General features: G+C 35.1%; 1 protein-coding gene across 1 annotated transcript in view; it reads left to right on the top strand.

Annotated features, from left to right (window-relative positions):
* The window catches only part of dup (chromatin licensing and DNA replication factor double parked), a 74,395-nt gene that overhangs the window by 34,331 nt on the left and 13,730 nt on the right, over window positions 1-26,334 (top strand). The window contains exons 5-7 of the mRNA XM_089097753.1: window positions 5,207-5,373; window positions 8,394-8,518; window positions 18,224-18,383. Coding sequence (XP_088953879.1) covers window positions 5,207-5,373; window positions 8,394-8,518; window positions 18,224-18,383 — 452 coding nt within the window. The remainder of the gene's footprint in view (window positions 1-5,206; window positions 5,374-8,393; window positions 8,519-18,223; window positions 18,384-26,334) is intronic.

The following is a 26,334-nucleotide window of genomic DNA, read 5'->3' as shown; positions in this document are numbered from 1 at the left end:
GCCGTTTTTGAAATTTTTACAACAACTTTCTATATAAACCTTATATGCCCCCAGGGCATAACTTACAACCCTTGCACTGAGAGCTCTGATTGTGTTATCATCCTAAAAGTCCTAATTCCCAGAATTTTCAACTAAGTTGAACAAAATGGATATCTCAAAATTTTGATTGGATGTGTTTGGAGAAATGGTAGGCGTAAGAGGGGGGTTTGTTGCCCTTCAATCACTTTCGACTATTAAAAGGGCACTAGTCCTTTCAATTTTCAATTGAATGAGCCCTTTTTGATGTTTTTACAACATCGCTTTCTGTAAAAACCTTACATGCTCCAAGGGCATATCTTACAACCCTTGCCCTGAGGGTTGTGGGGGGGGGGGTAGGTTGTCATCCTTAAAGACCTAATTTCCAAAACTTTCAACTACGTTGAATAAAATGGCTATTTAAAAGTTTTGATTGGATGTGTTTGGGGAAAAGGTGGGCGTGAGAGGGGGGCGAGTTGCCCTCAAATCACTTTCGACTATTAAAAAGGGTACTAGCCCTTTGAATTTCAAATCAAATGAGCCCTTTTTAAGTTTTTATGACAAAGCTTTCAATAAAACCTTATATGCCCCCACGGGCATAACTTATTACCCTTGCCCTGAAGACTTTGGGGGAGTGTCCTGCTCAAAGGTATAATTTCCTGAACTTTAAACTATGTGGAACAAAATGGCTATCTCAAAATTTTGATTGGATATGTTTGGGGTAGTGGTGGGCGTGGAAGGGGTTTTAGTTGCCTTCCGATCACTTTCGACTATGAAAAAAGGCACTAGTCATTTCAATTTCCAATGGAATTAGCCCTTTTTTGAAGTTTCTACGACAACATGTTCTAAATAAACCTTATATGCCCCCAGGGCACAACTTACAACCCTTGCCCTGAGGGCTGTGGGGAGTGTCCTCTTCAAAAATATAATTTCTATCTGGAAATCAACAACGCTGAATAAAATGAGTTATCTAAAAATTTTGATTGGATGTGTTTGGGGAAAAGGTGGGCGAGAGAGAGGGGTTAGTTGCCCTCACATCACTTCCGACTATTAAAAAGGGCACTAGACCTTTGAATTTCCAATCGAATGAGCCCTTTTCCAAGTTGTTACGACAAAGATTTCAATAAAAACTTATGTGCCTCCAGGGCATAACTTATAACCCTTGCCCTGAAGACTGTGGGGTGAGTGTCCTGCTCAAAGGTATAATTTCCTGAACTTTAAACTGCGGGGAACAAAATTGCTATCTCAAAATTTTGATTGGATGTCTTTGGTGAAATGGTTGGTGGGGAAGGGGTGTTAGTTGCCTTCCAATTACTTTCGACTATTAAAAAGGGCACTAGCCATTTGAATTTCTAATCGATTGAGCCCTTTTTGAAGATTCTACGACAACGCGTTATGTAAAAACCTTATATACCCCCAGGGCATAACTTACATTCCTTGCTCTGAAGGCTGTGGGGGAGTGTCCTCCTCAAAAACTTAATTTCTATCTGGAAATCAACTACGCTGAACAAAATGGTCATCTCAAAATTTTGATTGGATGTCTTTCGAGAAATGGTGGGCGTCGAAGGGGTCTTACTTGCCTTACAATCACTTTCGACTTACAATCACAATCACAAGCCACTCCAATCACAATCACAAGCCACTCCAAATTCCAATTGAATGAGCCCTTTTCGAAGTTTCTGCGACAACTTCTTCGATACGAAGTGCCCTGCTCTAAAGGAAAAAATAATAAATGATACATTATGCCAACATCATTCTTATAGGCCCTCGGGGCATAACTTAAAACCCTCGCTCCGAGGGCATTGGGGGAGTGTCCTCCTCAAAAATATATTTTCTATCTGGAAATCAACTACGCTGATTAAAATGGTTATCTCAAAATTTCGATTGGATGTGTTTGGGGGAATGATGGGCTTGGGGGGGGGGGGTAATTGTCCTCCAATCACTTTTGACTATTAAAAAGGGCACTAGACACTCAAATTTCTAATAGAAAGAGCCCTTTTTGAAGTTTCTACGACAACTCCTTCGATACGAAGTGCCCGGGTATGGAGAAAAAAAACATATTACATTGTGCCCACATTGTTCTTTACTTAGGCAGCGCTATCGCGCTGCCTATGATTATGACACAAACAGAAATGATCTCTTACCTTTAAATATCAAGTCAATGGGAAAGGAGAACATTCGAAGTGAAACGTTTTTAGCTTGTTAGGTGGCAGATACATCGAATTTTTTGTATCTATAGATGGCAAGACATCAAACACGGGCATTAACATGACTTTATAAATGATTACTCGGGGTAATTTTCAATTGTGACTTTTTAGCTTACGGCTTTATCCGGGAAATTACTTGGACAAAGTGTGGGACGAAACGTTGTTATTATTCATTGCATACAAAGTTATCAAAGTGGTGTAGTTGCCTTCTGGTCTTCTAACATTAAGCGTTAACTGGAAATAAAAAAGTGCATATTGATGAATATGAAACGGATTTTCTAGGTGATATTACGGTACATCAGGTTAATTTAATTTTTGGGCTCAGCTCATCATTTTATGTCAGAATAGTTGCCTTCTGATAGTATGGTGAAAAAGAGGTCACAACGATGAGGAGGGTAAAATCACATTTTGATGATTATAAAACTTTTTTCTGGTACATTGTACATCAAACTTGCCTTCATTTTCGGGCTCAGCTCTTCATTTTACATCGGGACGGTACTTCATATACAGAAAAACGAACATTACCGATAGTTCATTTTTTTAGAAAAAAACTAAAAAATTGACACGAAAAGCAAAAAAAAACTATTTTTGCGTCGACTTACAATGTGCAACTTTGGATATGTTGTTAAGCTTTTTTTTGCTCTACAATATGGTATAAAAATATTTTCTGTTGCAATTTGTTGGGAGTCGACCCATATTTTTGGCTAGTTTGCCTGTACTATAATTGAAGTTGGATAAGTTGTAAATTTAAACTTGTATAATACCAACGATTAGTATTTCAAGCATAATGTGCCAAAGTTGAAGGTATTAAAAGTACGAGTACAGTTTTTCATCGTTTTTCTGCTAGCGTTTTTCATCGTTGTCAAAGTAGATATTAAATGTCAGTCTTATCTTCTTTTTCTTCAATTAATTAAAAAAAAACGTTCTGAAAACGAAGTTTTTCTAAGAAAAGTAAAGGGCATACTAAACTTAAGATCAACAGAAATATTCTCCTATAATAAGTCAAACTCATAACGACCAGAAATTACTATCAAAGAATAATGAAACCCAAAACAAACATAAATTAAATAAACAATCAGAACAAAAAAACATACAAAAGGTACTAATATAAATGAATAAGTAAGACGAGTAAAACTGGAATTGATAACAAGTTGATCGGCCCCGCCCCATTTAGGGCGGGGCCTTGCTTTCTGTTTCCAAGATGATGAACGCTAAAAAAGCACTGTCATCGGCACATTCATTACTAAAATCTCCTTTATTATGGAAACGTACCATCGTTATATTGACAGAATTCTGTCATTTATGCTTCAAGTCATTTCCCAGTTCTTAAGATTGGTAATTTAATTAGAATTGTTTTAATTATTTTAAAGAGACTCGACACCTTAGAGGATCACCGTGTTTTAAGGTGTCGAATTGCCTTAACACTGTAAGTTTGCTTCTTAATATTCAACCCTGGACGTCCAAACTGGTTTTTTGTGTCTAATTTAGGTAGCTTATTGCCGATATAATTGCAAATTTAGAGATTCGCCATAGAAAACTCTCAGGTATGGTTTATGAGTGTTTATACCCTCACCACTATTTTATCTAAAAAAAAATTCGTCAAGTTTATTTATTCTTCATGTTTATTTTTTTCGTATTGTCACTCAATCGTTATTTACGGTTGTATTGTATGAGCTATAAATAAATAAATTATTAATAATGATACCATAATTGCTTGAATTATTATAATTGTGTATAATGGATTAAAGGTAATTATTTGGTAAAAAAAAAAAAACTGTTTTCCCACATAAGCAATTGAGTTAAACAAGCACTTGAACAAGGTCTTATCTATCCAATCACAGTATAACCCAACAATCAGCCAAATAGAAATTTCCCAATTCGTGCAAAGTTATCATTAATAAATGTAGGTCGTTGTAAAACTACAAGCAAAAGCACCTCAAATCTAATTAAATATTCCCAAGTAATCACCTCACGTCAGGGCTCCTCAGAGGAATACACACTTGCCAATATGGGTGTCGACGCATTAAATTCCTTACCCTGACAAGTGGGCAGGTAATAATCCTATTACCAATATTATTATAATGCGAATTCTGCTCTATGTATCTCTAATAGTTTTCAAAGGTAAAATGACTATTTTACTAGAATTTTTAAGATTTGTATATTAGCATAATGTCTGAAATGAGAATTGCTGAATGGTGTTGATATTTTTTTTTTTCGAAAACCCGCTTTATTGACATTATTTTGTTGTTTTATAATCTTAAAATTGTTATATAGAACGTTATCAGAGTAGAAAAGGATTGTCAAGATTTGTCAAAAGGAATTCGATATTAACAGTAGAAAAAGTTTTTGAGTTTTTGTAGAAGAAGAATCCGAAAAGAAAAAGAACTGCTTCCTTTATTGATATCACTATAAACATACACTTACATGAAGCTGTACCCTTACATAGTTTTCCAGGAACAAACTTGTGTTAAAAAAACGTGTATTTCTAGGGAATTTTGCAAGAACCTTGCACTATTGTCATGATTGTTTTGGATTGTAGGGTTTTATTTGTTTTAAAAGTTTTTATTTGGCAAAAAAAATCAATGCTGTTCAAGGCTATAGGAAAGAAACTTTTTTAGAGCGAATACATTTTTGACTTTTAATTGGTACTGGAATACAAATAATAATTTCTAGTTATCATTTTCATGGTTTTTGGGAAGTTCTTCGAAAAAAATCAGGGATAAAAAATAATTTTTCATCCCCCCTCTGAAGGTTCACCGAAATTTAAATTAAGAAAAGATGTAGGCCTGTTTACAGAAAGATATTGACATTATTTGTGGCAGATCGGGGACAACATTTATTATATATTTTAGTGTGTATATTTATGTATTATATATTTATTATATTATATATAATATATAAATGTATTAATATACAGACTATGAATATTATATATATATATATATAAATATTTAAATTAGTGTTATTAAAACATTTATTTCCAGGGATTTCAGCAAGAATCATGTAAGGCAAATAGTTGCTGTATACCCTGATTCATATGCTATTTCGTATGAAAAAGTTCAACTGAGATTTGCCACTCCAACCAAAGATGAGAATCAGATGGTGATAACTCCTATTATAGAGAACAAAAGTATTGGCCCATCTGTATCTGGTAAGCTGACTTATTTGAGCAATATAATTAGACAATGCTACTACTACTATTAGCCTATTACTACTTCTGCAACTACTACTACTGCTAGGCTGATACTACTGCTACTAATTAGAATAAAAGGTTGTAAGCCCCATTTTTAGAAAAAAATATGTTAAATACAAAGCTGGTGCTATTTACTGATGCTGAACGGGTAAAAGCGCCCCCCCCCCCTCCAACAAAAATAATGTGTGTTCCATAAAATTCTGGAAAAGATAATATTATGTCATAATATTTTAGAACCAAGTAAGATTTTTAAAAAAAAGAAAAAAAAAGTTTTATTTAGACATAGACATAGACATATTTTATTAAACTTACTCTTTTTAGCGCTAAAAGCACTAATACCGAGGGTTTTTACAATACGACAAAGTTAAATAACAAATACGACAACAAAGAATGAATAAAACCAATATACTTTTCTTAGGAATTGTTGACCATGTCTGTAAAAAAGGGGACAAAGGAATGCTGGTAGCGAGTCGTAAGACATGTCACTGGGTTGAGCTTGTATGTGTCCGGGTACGGGGCGTAACGGGGGGCTAGCGGTGACTGAATCGTTGTGTGTGTGCTGCTATGGAAGCTGGGATGAATAGAACTGGAAAATCTGTATCTGACAGCGTTTGAAAAGCGACTGGGGGCCAAGAACCGTATGCACTTTGTCGTACACAGTGAAGGCTTGACCCAGCAGAATCTAACAAGTCCGAATTTGGATATCTTCGATTTCTTGACACATCCCAGCACTCAACTGTGCACTAGGGCCCCACACTGGGCACGCATATTCAATGATGGGTAGGATATAAGTCTTAAGACAAGCTTCATGGAATTTACACTGACCCTTAACTGCTTCATCGTAATCAGTGACTGCAGCGGTTCATACGCTTTTCGCACAAGGTCACTTACGTGGTTGGTTAACTTGCAGTCAACGGAGAAGATTACCCCCTTCATTTTCTCACTGCTAACTGCTTTAAACAAGGTAGGTGGTTCCTGAAAGTCCGATTTAAGAGGGTTGAAACGCAACATCTTGCACTTCTGCTCATTGAGAATAAGGCTAGCTCGCTCACATTTATTCTGAAAAACCGTGGGTAGACTAGGATCAATAAGGGGGAACGATGATTGGCCTTCTAGTCCTTGAAAGTACGCAGGATGAAGTTAATCACAGCAAAGAAAATAATTCCGGCTAGTTTAGTGCCCTGAGGGGCACCGCAAGTGATTGGGAGAAATGCAGAATTTGAATCGTCTTCGCTAAGAGCGAAACGCACTGCTCCCGCTGGGAAAGAAAATCAGCGACTAGACACAGCAAGTCACTTTTGGTGCCCATTTCAAAGGTTCCTCTCCTGTGAAATATTCGAAAATAAATTTCACGTGAGAGTCTCTTTCCTTTGAAGCTCCAAAAAAGGGAGGAATTCCGGAATATTTTCTAATTTACGTTATAGTTAGGCTAAAACTACCCATGTGATGTTGTATGATAAAAGCATTTCCAAGCTCTTATTTTATTTCTGTCACATTCCCTAAAAAAAAGAAGTTGATCACCACTCCCTCCCTACCCTAACTCCAAGAGAGATTTTGTGCATTTTTGAGAATTTTCTGGTGCACTCTCAAGGTTTGGTTTATGCGTATCTTTATAATGTTGTATAATAAGTGTGCTTGGAGCTTTTTAAATTTGACCATAAGTAATAATGTGTTTTCGGGAATTTGTAGGTTAAAGGTGCTGACATGAAATCTGGATTTGCTGAATAGCACCGCTATGAACCGTCCTTGGATAGCAAAATAAAACAGTTTTCAATTTACATTATCTTTACTTATTTTAAGCGTTTGAACCTGAGCCTACTGTACAACAAGGGGAAGATGTGGCATAGTAAGGGGTTAATTTCTCAGGGGATAATTAAAGAATGTTTGGACCTATTCAGTTGCGTTCCAGGTTTATTCCATATTCCGGTTCTGCTATAATTTTATATTAAAATAAAAATATGACCCACATCGTTATTTGTGAAATAAAGAAGCAAGGCTCTCACATGGGACTGTATCATGAATGTTTTATGAGCAGGGTGTGAAAGTCCTTTAAACCGTGATTTAGAAAGTATTGAAAACTTGTACATTGGAATTTGTTTTGGAGACCATAATTTGTTTTTGGAGAATTTGTTTATTCTCCATAATATGGAGAATAATTGTACCTACCCCATTTTGCATGCAGACCCGTTATACCTAGCCCCCACCCTCCTAATGTGCAAATATATAGCCCAAATTTGTTTCTAAGGTATTATATTTGATTATCTTATAAATTTCATTTAATATAGATCGCAAACTCAATGAAAACTGACAATTCCCTCCCCCCCCCCCCCCTCTCCTCTGAAATTCAGTGTCTCCAAAACAAATTCCAATGTACAAGTTTTCAATACTTTCTAAATCACGGTTTAAAGGACTTTCACACCCTGCTCATAAAACATTCATGATACAGTCCCATGTGAGAGCCTTGCTTCTTTATTTCACAAATAACGATTTGGGTCATATTTTTAGTTTGCGATCTATGTTAAATTTGAGTTTGAGTTTGCGTCTGAGTTTGCGATCTATATTAAATGAAATTTATAAGATAATCAAATATAATACCTTAGAAACAAATTTGGGCTATATATTTGCACATTAGGAGGGTGGGGGCTAGGTATAACGGGTCTGCATGCAAAATGGGGTAGGTACAATTATTCTCCATATTATGTAGTGAGAATTGTTTTCTAACTTCACACAGTCCAAATACACCACCAACCCCCACCCCCAATGTGCAAATATAGAGACTAAATTATATATTTCCCATCTATTCTGTCACTTGTCTTTGTGCTGTGTCACACTAAGAACCCCTCCGGCGCCCCCTCCTTCTCTGGCTGCGCCCTTTTTTCAGGCCTTTTGAAGTTTTCGTTAGATTTAAAATAATTATTGTTCTGTCAATCGAATGAGGTATGTATATACCTTCGTTTGATGACATTTTTATTTTTCAGAGAAGGGGAAAGAAGTCTCTAATATCCAGAAGCTGGAATTCAGGCCCATGCCACCAACTACGATGGTTGAAAGGCGAACAATATTTCAGAGTAAACTGCTGGCCATTGTCAAAGAACATCACGCGGTAATTTTTTTTTCTTTTTTAAACTCATGGAACCGACAAATGAAAAGAAAAGAAATTCCGTAAAATAGTGTTTCAGAATAGAAACTGTTCAACTATCAAAATAGACAATATATACAAATGAAAGGTAAATTTAAAAAACAAACTTCTAAAACTTATATAGATCAAATCGAATGTATGTGCGTGTCTTGTGTGCATTACTGCACTGTTCATCTGTTGTCATGAAACTTCAAGAAGTTATTGAGTACGCTCTTACAACTTTTACTCTTGAGTACACTTAAAGGCTCTAGGGATAATTTAGTAATTTTTTTAAAAAGAAAAAAGTTTTTCTTTCAAATACTTTTTGGTTTAGTAGTCTTCATCTAATTTTTCATCAAGCATCGTTATTTTATTTGTGATGAAAATTCTCCAGGGGGAATTGTCACGGGGGGGGGGATTTTCTTGATGGAATATTCCACGGGAGGAGGGTCCCGGGTTGAATACCCGGACTCAGCAGGTTTAAATCAATGGTGAAGAAATAAACAAGAGTTTCACCCAAAACAGTTTTCTGCGAAAACAACCAAAGGCTGTTGCAATACGTCGCCAAAGCAACATTATGTTTTATGTTTAATGTTTTATGTTGCATAATTATGATTTTATCTTTTGCTTTTGAGATCGCAGCGACGTGTGATGGGTAAGACAGCAAAGAATAATTATATTTAATGTAATGATATTTTAGACAAAGATTGTAATAGCATGATGATAAAAACTGGTTTACAATTTAACTAGTGGACTTACAAAATTCCCGGAATTTAGGTGCTATTTTTATTTCTTTCTTTCTACTTTTATTATTATTATTATTATTTTACCCGCATTTATTATTTATTATTATTTAGTTTTTTCTTTTTTTACTCCGCATTTATTTTATATTGCGTGTTACAAATAAACTTACTTATTTACTAACTTACTTTTTCTTACTTTTTTTTATTATCATTTTACCCACGGTATTTGACCTGAGCTTTGTCATTTTATTGTTTTTAAGAACTTAACCAGAATTCTATGGCTGTTCATTTTTATACTAACTTGTATATGTATTTATGTATGTTTTCCAAAAAAGGCCATCGGGCCATAGGAAAAAAAACAGAACATAAAAATAACAAAACCAACAAAAAAAACACAAATAAATTGAAAAAAACACGAACAAATTAAAAAGAAAAACTCTAATTATCGACTCTAATTAAAAGACTTACCACATTAATCACTTACCACAAAAAAATTGATCACTTACCACAAAAAAAGCGATCTTCGATCGCTTACCACAAAAAAATTGATCACTTACCACAAAAAAAGCGATCTTCGATCGCTTTTTTTGTGGTAAGTGATTTTCTCTTGCACTTAAATTGCTCTGCTCATGAGTTCTCTGAACACTTTTGCTCTCTTGAATTTTATTTTTTTTTTTTTTTGAAAACTACTACTATTACTAACAACTTACCGCAGCACCAAGCCGCCTGAGGCCAACACAGCTACGCACGCTCCTCCATCCCAATCTATTCAAGCCCCTTCCTCTTTACACCCTCCCAAGAAGTTCCCATTTCCTTTAAAACTTTCTTTATGATATCCTCCCACCCCAGACGAGAACGACCTGCTTTCCGTTTAGCCCTAGACAGTTGGCTGAAAAGGACAGTCTACGGCAATCTGTCATCCTTCATCCGCAGAAAGTGCCCTAGCCATCTCAACCTTTCTTTCAATATAGCCCTAGAAAGCGGGATTGAACCACATTTTGTCCAGCCTTCTGTTTGAAATACGGTCAGTTAGAATAGTACCTAGAATAATCCGTTGGCAATTTCTTTGGAAAACATCTAGCAAATCTTCATCCGCTTTTCGGAGCACCCATCCTTTAAAGCCATATTTGACCACTCTCATCACTGTAGCTTCTAATATTCTAATCTTGGTTTTCAGACTTATCTTCCTATTCTTCCAAGCTTTTCTAACTGTGAAAAAAACACCCTGAGCCTTGGCTATTCTATATTTAACCTCTTCACTGCTCCCATTGTCTTTACTAATAATACTACCAAGGTAAGTGAAGCTGCCCACCTGATCAATCTTTTCATTACCCAACGTCACCTTTTCATCTTCACTTATTCCTAGCCTTAGTGACTTAATCTTGTTAACATTAATTTTCAAACCTATTCTAGCATCCTGAACATGCAAAACCTCTAAAAGTTCATTCATTTTGCTCACTCTTTCATCTAGGATGCTTAAATTATCAGCATAATCTAAGTCCAAGAGAGTTTTCCTCCTCATGTGATTCTATGGTCTCCCATTGCTTTTCCTGTGCTCCTTAAGACTAAGTCCATCAAAATGATCCATATAAAGGTGGATAGAACACAACCCTGCTTACCTCCGGATTTAATTTCAGTCTTCATTCAGTCATTGGACAGTTAACATCTCAAATAAAAAGTACATTTCACGGATTAACTGTTTACATTTGATAAATTACATCTCACGGATAACCTGTTTACCTGTGATAAAACTGGTTAAGGAGACTATTAATTTTTTGGACTGAAAGAATTATGTTAAGGTAATATATTATTACACAAGTAACGAATGACCTTGGAAAAAATTGGAATTCATTTTGAAGATTGTGGTTATGTAATCATTCCGTTAGTATAGTTAATGAAATGGGCTAGCTGTGGCCATTGAAATGAATGAATAAATATTAACAAAATGTTACATTAAATATTAAAATACAAAGAACGATTTAACCGTGTGGAATATTTTTACTGATTTTTGCATTTTTTGTAATTTTTTTTGCCTTAATCTTCATTGATATTGGGTAGAAATATAAATTATAAGAAATTAAAAACCAACGGTGTTCATGGGAGTGGTGATAAATTAAAGGAAAGCCTAATATCAACCCCAAAATTTCTAATAGGGAAGTAAAGGCCTTTGCTGGAAAATTCTATTCTGGATTCCAGTGGCGGATTTTTGCGACAGGAATGTGATAAAACAAATGCAGAAAATATTGTGAGAATTTTAGAGTTGTTGGAAACTTTACAACCAGACGTAAAAGAAATTAGAGAGTCCCTTCATAATATGAAGAATGATGTGCAAGATATACAAAAAACTGTTCGTAAATTGGGAGAGTGATGCTCGTGTGCGGAAGGTGACGCAAATGAAACTAGTAATAGGGTAGATAATTTGAAGTCTAAGATTGAAAGTCAGGATAAACTCGTGAATGATTTACTTGCACAAGTTACATCATTAAAAAATCAGTCTCTTGTGTTGCAGCATACGGGAAGAGAAAATAATTTATTGTTTTGAAATGTGAAGACGGACTTATTGTCAGATGCAAAAAATACCATTAAATAAGTGTTGAATGAGGGATTAGCAATAGAAGTGAAAAATAGTCCACAATTTTTAGTGGTAAAAGAAGTGAGTAACTTTATGAAAATCAAAGTTACAGATTATAAGGACAGATATGGTGTAATGAAAAATGCAAAGATATTAAGAAGAAAAGACTTGCAGTCTGGAAAACCGGTTTGTATTAGTGATGATGTTAGTAGAGAGGTGTGCCAAACTAGATAAGAATTGGTGGTGAAAAGAAAATATTTGATGGAGAGAGGTGTTGAATGCTGGATACCACCCGTGTTACCGCTGGTCCTTTCTATTAAATAAGGTTGTAATTTTGAAAAGGTTGAATAGTTCAAAGCGTTAAAAATGTAAATGGCGGTTTTGAGCTAGTTATTTAAATAGTTTGGAAATTATTTTTTTAGGAGGTTGTATGAAATGTTATCAATTATGAAGGTTATTAAATTTTGTTTTGCTTATAAGTGAATTTGTGTGACATATCAAGCCCACTGAGTTTTATTTTGGGAGTTGATATACCTATACATCTCGAACGGTGTGTTTTTTTGTTCTGTTTTTTTTTTGTTTATTATGTTTATTTTATTATGATAGTCAATTCGTCATCGGATGTTGTCAGATGTATATTTTATCTGGGGAAATTGTTGTTCTTTACTGACTTTCTCTTGCTAATATTTAATTTTTGATAATGGTTAATTTAACCAGTAGGTTGAGGTAACTTGAAAGGAGTCTACTGGATCTGTGTTGATTGATAAATGGTGTTCTGCATCGGGACTATGATGTAAGTGAGAATCTTAGATGTTTGGATTCCCGGTATGCTTTTTTGTGTCAGATGTGTTGTTGGAAGAATATGAGTGAAATGAAAGTCTACATCATGAACTCTCAAGGGATAAACACATCATATGAGTTCCTTGCTGAGCTATGTCTTCAGACTGAGCCACATATCCTGACCCAAACGGAAACTTGACTTAAGGGTTATAATTCCACTTTACTAAAAATAGAAAGTTATATTGTTTACGTGCAAAATAGGGTACTACCCCAACGTGGTGTCTTAGCTGTTTATGTAAAAAGTGGTTTAAGTACTCAGATTAGGCCAGATTTAGCAGTTAATTTTGAAATGAAATTTGAGTCTATGGTTCTTGATGTGAGTTATGCAAATAATAATTTTATGGTTGTAGTAATTTATAGACCACTTTTAGATAATGTTGAGGAGTTTATTGAACTAATTGATGAATTTTTGGGAAATTTACCAAGTTCAAAAATACCATGTTTTATATGTGGGAATTTCAATATTGATTTAAATAAGGTTGAAAGAAATAGTAAGGTAAGATATTTTGTTAACACAATGTTAGGTTTTGGTTTTTATCCTGCAATTAACATATGCACACGAGTGACAGAAATTTCAGAGTCTATAATTGATAATATTTTCGTAAATATGAATTATTTACGCCCGACAGTAGTTATTAATAGTGCATCTGACCATTTTGGTGTTGCAATATCTGTACCTGGAATATTTGGTCCAAACTCCAAGAATAAAAGTGTGCCAAAGATGCCGTATATGGATGGAAATGTGCTTTTGAAGTTTAAGTGGAAACTTAAAAGTGCATATTTTGAGTTTCTTCAGGATAGTACAAGTATTGATAATGAATTTGGTAAATGGTATGAAAAAATAAATTATTATTTCGAGAGTGTTTGGAGTTCAAAGAGTCTAAGTAAAGACATAAGTTGCTAATTAAACCTTGGATTACAAAAGGATTACTAGTCTCAATGGAAAAAAGGCAAGTGATGTATAAAAAATGAATGACTCAACATTCAGCATCTGATAAAGAACAATATAAGGAATTTAATAGAAAGTTAAAAAGTCTTTTAAGAAAGGCGAAAAGTGACTACCTTGCACTGAAATTTCAAGATCATGAAGGAAGTCCAGCTACAACTTGGTAACTGATTAAGTCGGTAATAAGCCCAAAAAGTGAACCGATAACTCTTAGTAATTTGCCGTAGGAGTCAGATAGTGGTTTAGCCAAAAACTTGTGTACCCACTTCTCAGAAGTAGGGTTGAAAATATCGACATATGTAGAACGTATAAGTAGTGATGGTACATAACAGAATTTTCTTCCTGGAGCAAGTTATACAACCATTTACCCTCAACCAGTGAGGTCATGTGAACTTGAGGATATCTTAAGAAGCATGGACAAATCAGCTGCAATGGACTCTATAACCTCTCAAATAGCTCAAAAAATTTACCCAATTATATCTAGTCATCTGTTATACATTTTTAATCATTGTTTTGAATCTGGGGTGTACCCTAACTGGTTGAAAAGTGCTTTGGTTATTCCCGTGTATAATGTAGATGGTAAGTAGGATATGAAGAACTACTGTCCAATATCTCTACTTCCAGAGTTTTATGATATTTTTTAAATATATAATAATAGAGAACTGATTGAGTATTTGAAAAAAAGAGATTTTTTTCACTGTAGTCAATTTGGTTTTAGGAAAAATATGTCTATAGGGCCTGCTTTATTATTTTTGACAAAATTTGTTAACGATTGCCTAGATTAAGGTCTAAAGGTGGGTTCAATTTTTCAAGATATTATGAAGGCTTTTGACTGTGTTGATCACAAGATTTTATTGGCTAGGCTTGAAGATGCTGGAATTCATTTTCAAAGTCTAAAATTTATTGCTTCATTTCTTGAAGGAAGAATGCAAAGAGTACGGCTGGGCACAGTCCTGTCAGAAGAGATGGTAGTAAAATACGGTGTGCCACAGGGGTCTTTGATGGGTCCCCTATTCTTTCTTGTGTACATTATTGATGTGAATGGATGCCTCAAACAACTATCAACTCCAAGTTACACGGATAGCCCGGCGCTAGCAATACTTCCAAGTTTTGTTGATGATACTTAATTTACAATGGCTGCGAAAACCGACGCGGATTTGAAAAATGGCATGAAACAAGGAATAGTGATAACTGAGAGGTGGATGCGAATGAACAAACTGTTTGTTAATCACAAGAAAACAATGTTCTTGTTTTATGGCAGAAGTGCAAATTACTATCCATGGATTGAAAAAATTAAGTTAGTACATGGAAGCACAAAACGGACAAGTACAATAAGGCATCTTGGTGTAATTCTCGATGAATGCCTAAGTTTTAAAGATCATATTGCATTTATAAGTTATAAATTAGCCAAAAATGTTGGTACTCTACAGAAGCTGAAAATTTTTTTTCCTAAAAAGTTTATTAGAATGTTATATTTTTCTCTTATTTATCCATATTTGCTGTACTGTCTTACAGTTTGGTCGTTGACATTCACTAACCATTTTTATCTATTCCGTGTGTTACAAAATAAAGCTACAAGAGTTTTGACCAACGACTTGTCCCAAAATTCGGTCAGATTGAGGTATCATCTATTAAAATTTTTACCATTCTGTGGTTTGGTGAAATTTTATGTAAATTTGTTTATGTATAAATTTGTTTCTAATTTGTTACCTGCAGGTTTTTCGGAACTTTATAATGAAAGGGATCATAGTTATGACACTAGAAATGTTGAATTAGTTAGAACGCCGGTTCCAGTTACTACCAGATCTAAATTTTCTATTAGGTATATAGGTCCTGAAGAATGAAGCAGGTTTGCGGCGGAACTAAAAGGTAAGAAGGTTCTTGAGGAATTTCGTGCTTCTTTGCAATGTATTTGTTTTAACTAGTATTGTAGACACGGATAAGTTGACTGATCTGGGAGTGAGTATATGTTTGTGAGTGTTAAAAGAGAAATATTTTCCTGTGTGTTGATTGAGGTGAGGGGCTGAACATTAAAGGAAGCATGATGAATAATAGAGTATGTGTTGAATTCATTAAAGTTCCCTGTAAAATAAAAAGATTTTTTATCATTTGACTTTTTATTATTTTCTTAGTAGGGGTGGGATCGGAGAGGAAGAGTTAGAGAGTACTATTTCCCCGAGGTAGTTTATTAGTACATAAGTAGTTGAAGTGATCCTTTTTTTTTGGGTCATCCCAAACACAATAATATGCATCGGGACCTAATTTGACATTGTTGGTTTTACATGCTTTTTTATTTTGTTAGAATTATATGGAGATTTGTATGTTGTTTTTTTTGTGACCCATTTGTTAAAAAAAAAAAAAAAAAAAAAAAAAAAAATACAAAACCAGCTGCTAACCTCATTTCCTACCTTAACCACAGCAGTGTTATTCTCGTACATAGCACTAATCACTTTAATGTGTTAGTCTGATATACCTTAGAAGTATAAGACCTTTGCTGAAGCTCTTCTATCTACAGAATCGAACGCTTACTCATAATTTATAAAACTGAGGAACAAAGGTGTTTGACAACTCAGGCACTTCTCAATTATTACCCTAAGAGTGAAAATTTGGTCGACACATCCTCTACCTCTTTTAAAACTGCACTGTTCTTCTCTTAAAACTTTGTCTACAGCACCTCTCAGTCTAAAAAGTATCATATTAGTAAGTAATTTGCTACCTACAGAGACCAGACTAATGCCTCGGTAATTACCACACTCACTCTTATCACCTTTCTTATACAGTGGTTGAATTAAGGTTTTTTTTAAAATCATTAGGTACTTATCCTTTTTCAAAAATCTTATTCTTAATCTTCAGTAACTTATTTCTAACATTAGAGCCACCATATTTAAGAAATTCATTTACGATACTATCAGCATCTGGAGCCTTATTATTTTTTAATCCTTTTAGTACTGTCGCTAATTCCTCTCACTATCCTTCACATCCAAGGTATCACAAACTTTTTCATTTTCCTCTATATCTTTTCCTACAACTCTATCTCAGTTTAGCACATTCTCAAAATGTTCTGCCCATCTCTCTTTAACTCTTTCCTTATCACTAATTGTGGCCCATTCCTATCTTTAACTGGGACAAATCCGGATTGACTACTCCCTCTCAATTTACTTACATGCAAGTACAGTATTTTACTATTATGCCGTCTAGCTGCATCTTCCAAATCCTCGGAAATCTTATCCATGGCCTCCACTTCACACCTCCTTAGTTCACATTTTAGTGCTTTCTCCACTTTCTTTACATTCTTTTTGTCTTCATATGATCTATCACTCAGATAATTCTTGTACAAGCCCCTTCTCCTTTCTATTAAATATAAAGCTTTTCCACTAACATTCCTAGCTACAGTCCTAACTTTCTTTCCTAAGACACCATCAGCAACTTCACAAAATTGTTTTTCTAAAATTATTCCAACCATCTTCCGCATTATCAAATTTTAAACTCGTAATTTTATAATTCAACTGTTCTTGGAAATTTTCTGTCAAATTCTCATCTTGGAGTCTACCAACATCATAACCTCTCGGGAGGTAGTTACCTTCGGAAATTTCAGCTTTAAATTAACCCTAAACACTACTAGATGGTGATCTTTACTTTTAACATCAATACCAGCACTCCTATATACTACAGTATCTTGTATTGCTCCTGACAGTCTTCGGTTTACTATAACATAATCATTAAGGTTTGATGCCTTACCATCACATGAATGCCGTGTTAACTTATGGGCCATTTTATAACCAAACACCGTATTGGTTATACCTAGATTGTTATACCTACAAAATTGCAAAAGTCTGTATCCATTACTGTTTTCTTTTCCTACACCAAATTTACCTCGGCTAGGATACCATCTATCCCTATTTCTACCTAAATGGGCGTTAAATTCTCCTAATAAAAACACCATTTTTCTACCTGGGACCCTGTCTATTTGCTCCTGTAACTGTAAATAACATTCATCTGAGTCAGTATCTCCGTCAGTCGGTACTACAGGGGCATATACTACTATAAATGATACCCTGAACTTTTTAGTCATAAAATGAGCAATTAGTATTCTACTATTAATACCTTCCTAGCCTAAAGAAGACTTAGCAGCTTCTTTATTCATCATGAGTCCTACTCCCTGCCTATGTACCCCATCCTTCTTGCCTGAGTAAACAAATTCTACATCACCGAATTTCATGCTTCCTACCCCTGGGAAATGAGTTTCTGAAACACCTAATATTTTTATTTATTTCTGGCTAATTTTTAATCCATTTTCCTTTTCTTTTTTAATTTGTTCCCTTTTATTGCCTAGAATTACATAAGTGCATTATGGATTTCCTTTCATTTAAAATTATATTCCCGGTTTTCCTAATTTAATAAGATAAATATGACTGGATAAATTTCTACAGCCAATTCAAAGAATCAGTATTGTATTTGGTATTTCGTAGCAAAAATAGGCTAGATATGAATTCAAACGCAAAAACGTGAATTTTTGGGCACTAACGTGGGCAGTGAATACCTTAGCATGCGCTAACATAACATAAGTTTTAATAGTGCTGTTTTTTTAGGAATATTTAGCATCACTAATTCCTCCAATGCACATACCTGATGACAAATTGACAAGATGGCATCCCTGCTTCCTTCTTGACGAGGTCCCAGACATCGATCCAGAGAAGTATCCTGAATCTCCAGTTAAGCAAAAGCTAGGCTCTGCAAAAGATATACTTGGTAATTCACTATTTGTATCCTTAAACCCTGAACACAACATTTTTATAAAAGAAATCCCGTTTTATTAAGCTAGGCTCTGCAAAAGATATACTTGGTAATTCACTATTTGTATCCTTAAACCCTGAACACAACGTTTTTATAAAAGAAATCCCGTTTTATAATCCAGTTAAGCAAAAGCTAGGCTCTGCAAAAGATATACTTGGTAATTCACTATTTGTATCCTTAAACCCTGAACACAACGCTTTTATAAAAGAAATCGCGTTTTATTAAGAGGCTACTATTCAATAGGTTAATAGTTATATCTCGGATCACCACTGCCTTCCTGAAACGAGTGTGGCCACTTGAAACTGGGGCTAAAGCTGGTTTTGCGGCAGTATTTATGAAAATAACTTGGGCTATTTTGAAAAACAGTATGATTTACGAATCCAAAGATTAACCCTGAACACAACGCTTTTAACGACAAAAACAATCCCGTTTATTGAGAGGCTACTATTCCCGTTAATTTCAGTTCCGATTGCGTGCCTAGATTTAATTGAAAATCTACAGTGTGGTCTCAGAAATTACTTACGACAAGCTTACGGGGAGCATATGACCAAGTCTGATCTTAATTATTTTGATTTTTCCAAAAAAAACGCTAACTTAATTAGCCAGCAAGAATTTTTACAGAACTGAAGGTTTCATAGAATTCTTCCAAAGTCTCTTCATTTTCGATTAAATCTAGACACGCAATCGGAACTGAAATTTAGTGATAGGGTTGGTTTTCAATCATTGAACCACATTTTAAAAGACCATAAAAACCGAGGTTTTTTCCTTAGCAACATGATCTCTAAAGTTCGACATTTTTTACAGTGTAACCTCTCGTCACCAGATTTTCAACAGATTTCTAAAATAGCTCAAAGTTCTTTCCGTTACAACTTTTTCATCGGAAATTAAAATTTACCCACTTCACCCCCCTAATGTGCAAATATATACCCTGAATTGTAACCAGACAAAAAAGTTATAAATTTGAACTCTTTTATCAGAAAAGTTTGTAAAATTACAATTCAAAAAATTCAAAATTTCGGATGTTTTCTTCCTAGATTATGTCCTGGTCCGACAATTGAGAACCTATATATTAAAGTTCTTACACCGATAGACATCCATGTCTTGTCTAAGGGACCAAAAATTTGCTTGCCTCAACCACGAATAAATATCTCAGAGATAGTCACCCGTATGGAGATGGGTATTTTTGGCTCAAGAGGTATTGTGGAATACCCCGACGTACTTCAAGGGGAGGTTTTTAAGAATCTTCTTAATTTTATTTCGTATCCCTCTAATTAAAAAAATCTGGAAACACAAATTCTGAGAAATTTAACAAAAGACCCAGACATCATTATCACCAGGGCTGACAAAGGGAATAAAATTGTTGTCCTTGATAAAATCTCATTTAACAAAAAAAGTTACGGATATTTTGTCCGACACTCACACTTATAAACGTATAGAGTCAGACCCCACCGACCAGTTCACCCGTGACGTACGAAAAGAGCTGGGAATTTTACAAAAAGAAAGACTCGTTACTCCACAAATGTACAAAATGTTTTACCCTAAAGGGTGCTCTGTTCCTAAATTCTATGGTCTCTCAAGAATCCACAAAGATGGAGTTCCTCTGTGCCCAATTGTGGCTTCTTATAGTTCCCCAGCTTCCAGACTGAGAAAATGGTTATTCACAATTTTTCGTCCTCTTATGTCAACACAATCTTCTTACATTAAAAACTCAGTTCACCTTGTGGAAAAATTAAAAGACCTTGATATAAAAAAAGACATCATTTTGGCCAGTTTTGATGCCATTTCGATGTAACGTCATGTGATATAAAAAAATGTGAATTTGCTCTTCAACAGAAACTAGAAGATAATATTGACCAGATGGATAACAAAACATTGGATATTGAAACCATGATGTGACTTGTTCGCCTTTGCAATAAATATTCCGTATATTTTGAGTACAACAATCAATTTTTCACCCAAATAAATGGCCTCCCAATGAGTACGAGCCTTTCACCTTTTTTGGCCACTTTTTACATGAAATTTATTGAAACCTCCGCTTTGAATACTTTTCCTGTGAAACATCGGTTCTGGGGCCGGTTTGTCGATGATGTTATCTCTGTGTGGAATCACAGAGAGATAGAACTTAACGCTTTTTTACGTCATCTTAATAGTTTCGATTCCAACCTTCAGTTCACCTTGGAACTGGAAGTTAATCATAAACTGCCTTTTTTAGACGTCTTAATCTTCAACAAATCTCTCAGCCTTGAATATTCGATTTATAGAAAACCTACACATAATGATAGGTATTTGCATTTCTCTTCCAACCACCCTCCAACCTCCTTGTGTAAAAAGAGGAGTAGTTATATCTTTAGTTGATCGCATCATAAGAATTTGTTCAAAGGCTCATATAATCCCAGAATTGAATTACCTGAAGGACATTTTGTTTTGCAATGGATATCCCATCAAGTTACTGGAATCCATCATAGAAAAAAGACAAAAAAGGGCAGAAAAAGATTCATCATCTCCACAACCTCCAACGGATATAATCCCTTTAGTGGGGGATAAGAAATTTTTTACTGTTTTGCCCTATTTTCCCAAATTAGGTGACAAATTGCAAAGAATTCTTAAAAAACATAACTTAAATGTCACTTTCAAAAATTTTAATAAAATCCAGAACTATTTTAACAGCGGTAAAGATAAAATAAGCCCTATTTTGGGCAGTGGTGTTTATGGGGTTCCATGTTCTTGCGGCTGTTTCTATGTTGGAAAAACCCATCAGCAATTGGGGGAGAGATTGTTGGAACACAGGTCCTCAATCGACAAAGCTTAGGAGCTATGCCAAAGGCCTGAGGCTTTTGATTCCGACTTGGCTCAGCATGTGTATGACAACCCATACCATTTCGTTTTATTCGATAACACCTCCATTCTTGCCCCTGTTAACGGTCTCATCCCAGTTTTCAGGGAGGCAGTTGATATAAAAAGTACATTCACCGAAAGGTTGCTCTCAATAGAGATACGGGAGAAACCTATTTAAGCCCTATTTATAATGAACTAATTAATTCTGATCGTTTTTACTGTAATATTAAAAAAAAATCACATTTTGCAAACTAACCTAATCTGTGATAATGTTTTACCGGGAAAGCGTTTAGCTTTTAAAAATGCTCTGTATAAATTAAAAAATTGAATTCCCATTCAGTACTGTATTTTTTCATTCAGTTACCCTTTCACTGTTGCATGGAGAGGGTCTTCAAATTTTAGTATGCTTTGTTTTAAGATTTGAATTTTTTATAGTATCCTTGGATTTTTAGTAGTAATTTTACCGAAATATTTACATTTTAGTCCATATATTTCACTGGCTTGTATAATCCTCGTTTTTTTTTTTTTTACTATTGTTTCGTTTTATAATGATTAGCCAGTGTGGTCTCAGAAATTATTTGGGTACATAAATGCATCTCAGATTGCCACTACCCTCCTGAAACGAGTGTGACCACTTAAAACAGAGGCTAAAGCTGGCTTTACGGCAGTATTTGTGAAAATATCTCGGGCTATTTCGATAAACGGTATGTAATACGGCAATTTAGCCCAAAGATCGTGAATATTTTTTGTGAAGCTTTGTCAAATTAGACTGCGATTTAGTTTGTTAAAGGGGCTTAAAGGTGAAAGGTATGTCAGGTTAGTGGATATTAGATAGTATAATTGTGAGGGGTTGATAAATCTTCGCACTTACTTTTGGGGCTTATAATATGAGTCTAATTAGGTGTTCAGAAAAGTGTCGTTCGTTGTGGGACTGTTTAATGCTCTCTAGGTCTTAAAATGTCCCATCTTTATAGCCTCTGATGTTTTTTGCTAGCAGGGGCTGAGCAGTAGCTCTTAGTGTTTTGTACTTGTAGTAATCTTTGTACTAGTTTTTTAATCTCTTTCCCATTTCTTTCCTTTGGTTTGCTATATATCAATGATGCAATTTATAGAATTTCTTAGACTACGCTGCCTTTCCATTTACTAATATAAACAAATAAAAATATAGAAAAACGGTTGTAATGTTTTAAACAAAACAGTGGACTTGTTTCACTGTCTCCGAAGTGACTCCAAATATTTCGACTTCACATCTGGAAGCCTTTTATCAACGGGAAAAAAATTCAGATAAAAGAAACTAGCCTAAAGAAAACATGAACAAAACACAAACACTAGAAGAAAAAGACGAAAAGAAAACTCCCATTCAAATGAAAATCTCAGAACACGCCATAAAGGGCAAGAGCAGAATGTCTGCTGTTTTAAAGCAGTTTACTATCGTAAAATCATTATGCAAGCAGTTTAAACAGTCGAATCAAAAGGACAGTCCTAATAAGATTCAGAAGATTAATGAAGATTTTTTCAGAAGTTTGACCAAAATTTATTTGTAATGAAGGGTTCATTGCAGAAAATAAAAAACTCGCAGCCCAGATTGAAGAATATCAATCCGGTTTGAGCTACCTGGAAAGTCGTTTACTTACGTACTTAACTCCCATCCTGCCAGGTTGACCGACTCGGTGATTCACGACAGTACCGAAAATACATAACAGTATTTTCGGTATGCCTCCCTGTCTTAGTACTGAGAAGGGAGGGTTGGGAAAGTTTTCTTGGCAACGCCTAAGAGGTCGTCTTCTTGAGCGAGATGCATTGATTCTTCTTTCAAAAGCAACTTAGGGCAGTTTGAGTGGGGACTTACCCTGGGCGTGTCCTAGCCATCGGAGCTGTTGGTGTTGTATTTAAATCCTTTGGATAGTTAAAACGATGTAAGTTTCAAAACTATCATCATCCTGTTACCACAGTCATTAACCTTGTTGATACTGACTCTTCTGACACTGATGTCGAATATAATACTGCTAGAATTGTTGATTCTATATTCAAAAACCCCATTTCTTTACTAGCATGTTTAGTAGGATGTATGGTGACAAAGGAGACATGTATGGTGACATTTTTATAATTTATTTCATGTGTCTTATACTGCGTACGCGGACGACCTACTTATTTTAAGCCGGACCAAGCATATTTTGGCATTATCTATGCAACGCATTTCTATGAGGTATCGAAACGATGGTCTGTCTTTAAGTGTTGATACATGCGAATGTTTAGTTTTTAATCCCAAACCATCAACTCATAATTTGTCCTCCGTTTCTTCAGTAACTCGTAACGTTGTGAGTTTACGGTGGTTAGGGATTAGTATTTATTCTACACTCCCTTTTTGCGACTCCTGGCTCTGAGAGATGTTAAAGAAAAGTTGAAGATTGGATATGTGAAAATATTACCATAACCGTGGAAAACATTCACCCCGAGCTTTATCTGAAATGTATTCCACATATTGTGACCATTTATCTTGTTTTTAAGTGGTATGTATTCATTATTTAATAAGAAGATATGCGCCAGTTCCGTATTGCTTATTTTAGATATTGCAGATTGTTGCTGTCCCTTCCCACTTCATATAGTAATACACGTATTATTGAGAAGTATGGTGCTACCGACATTATCCAGTCGTTTGAGTTTTTTAGAGCAACAATTTAAAAATACATGCCGTTGTGTCCCAAGGCCGGAACCAAAGTATTTTACGAGTGTTTTTCCTAACCTCTTCCTAGCTAATTTATCTATTATGGGTTGCTGCCCCGTAGTAGCATAATATTTGTAGGCATGAATATATATTGAGTCGGAGGCAATAGGCTTGAGACTGTCTGTGCAGGATTTCAACTCTTGTTGATAGAAGAGCTTCGCCAAGCGCTGAAAACCATGTTGTGACCAAGAAGGGTTCAGGATTGCACAAAGCCTCCATTTATGGAGGTCCCAGGGACTTCTTGCTGTCCGGTTCTAAACCGGCTTAAGCACTTCAGTGTAGACTTGAGAAGATATGTGATCCCCGTCCTGCACTGGTATCCGGGATCATTGCTTTTCCTGAGGTGAAAATAATTTCAATGATTTAAAGAACATGAAAATTGGAACTTGGAATGTTACGACATTAAAAAATGACTATCGTATCGACATTTTGACTGACAGATTCAGACGATTCGAACTGGATTCATTAGGAATTTCAGAAACTCATATCCCAGGGGTAGAAAGCATGAAATTAGGTGATATAGAATTTATTTTCTTGGGAAAGAAGGATGGGGTACATAGACAGGGATTAGGGATCATGATGAATAAGGAAGCTGCTAAGTCTTGTTTAGGCTGGGAAGGTAATAATAGAATACTAATTGCTCATCTTATGACTAGAAAGTTCAGGGTATCAGTTATAGTAGTATACGCCCCTGTAGAACCGACTGAGGGAGATACCAGTGACTCAAATGAATTTTATTTACAGTTACAGGAGGAAATAGACAGGGTCCCAGGTAGAAATATGATTTTATTACTGGGAAATTTTAACGCCCATGTTGGTAGAAAAAGGGATAGATGGTATCCCAGCCTAGGTAAATTTGGTGTAGGAAAAGAAAACAGTAATGGATACAGACCTTTGCAATTTTGTAAGTATAACAATCTAGTTATAACCAATACGGTGTTTGGTTATAAAATGGCTTATAAGTTAACATGGTATTCACGTAATGGTAAGACGGCAAACCTTATTGATTATGTTATAGTAAACCGAAGACTGGCAGGATTAATACAAGATACTAGGGTATATAGGAGTGCTGTTATTGATTTTAAAAGTAAAGATCACCATCTAGTAGTGTCAAGGGTTAGTTTAAAGCTGAAATATCGGAAGGGTAACTACCTCCCGGGAAGTTATGATGTTGGTAGACTCCAGGATGAGAACTTGGGAGAAACTTTCCAGGAACAGTTGAATACTAAACTTGAGAGTTTGAAATTTGATAATGTGGAAGATGGTTGGAATAATTTTAGAAAAATAATTTGTGAATTTGTTGAAGGTGTACTAGGGAAGAAAGCTAGAACTGCAGCTAAGAATATTAGTGAAAAAGCTTTATGTTTAGTAGAAAGGAGAAAGGACTTGTACAAGAATTATCTGAGTGATAGATCGTATGAAAACAAAACAAATGTAAAGGAAGTGGGAAAGCATTAAAATATGAACTAAGGAGGTGTGAAGTGGAGGCCATGGATAAAATTGCCGAGGATCTGGAAGATGCAGCTAGACGGCATAATAGTAAAATATTGTACTAGCACGTTAACAAATTGAGAGGGAAGAGTCAATCCGGACTTTGCCCTGTTAAAGATAGGAATGGGGTCGCAATTAGCGATAAGGAAAAAACTAAAGAGAGATAGGCTGAACATTTTGAGACTTTGCTTAACCGAGATAAAGTTGCAGGAAAAAATATAGAGGAAAATGAAAAAGTTTGTGATACCTTGGATGTAAAGGAAGATTTGTTTTATGAGGAGGAATTAGCAACAGTACTAAAAGGATTAAAGAATAAGAAGGCTCCAGGTGCTGATAGAGTGGTAAATGAGTTTCTCAAATATGGTGCCTCTGAGGTTAGAAATCAGTCACTGAGGATATTGAATATGGTATTCGGTAAATGCGAAGTACCTAAGGATTTTGGAAAAACTTTCATTAAGCCATCGTATAAGAAGGTTGATAGAAATGATTGTGGTAATTATCGAGGAAATAGTCTGATCTCTGTAGGTAGCAAATTACTTTGTAATATTATACTTTTTAGACTTAGAGATGCCGTAGACAAAGTTTTAATAGAAGAGCAGTGCGGTTTTAGAAAAGGAAGAGGAAGTGTCGACCTAATTTTCACTCTTAGGTTAACAATTGAGAAGTGCCTGAGTTTTCAAACGCCTTTGGTCCTCAGTTTTATAGATAATGAGCAAGCTTTTGATTCTGTTGATTGAAGAGCTTTACCAAAGGTTTTGTCCCTGTATGGCTTACCAGACCAATAAATTAAATTGATTAGTTCTATGTATGAGAATAACACTGCGGCGGTTAAGGTCGGACATAAAGTTAGCAGCG

This window comes from Artemia sp. Qi Xiang Cuo, chromosome 12 (genome assembly GCF_049724085.1).
Source record: "Artemia sp. Qi Xiang Cuo chromosome 12, ASM4972408v1, whole genome shotgun sequence".
NCBI lineage: Eukaryota > Metazoa > Arthropoda > Branchiopoda > Anostraca > Artemiidae > Artemia > Artemia sp. Qi Xiang Cuo.
This window is presented reverse-complemented; position numbering and strand designations above follow the sequence as displayed.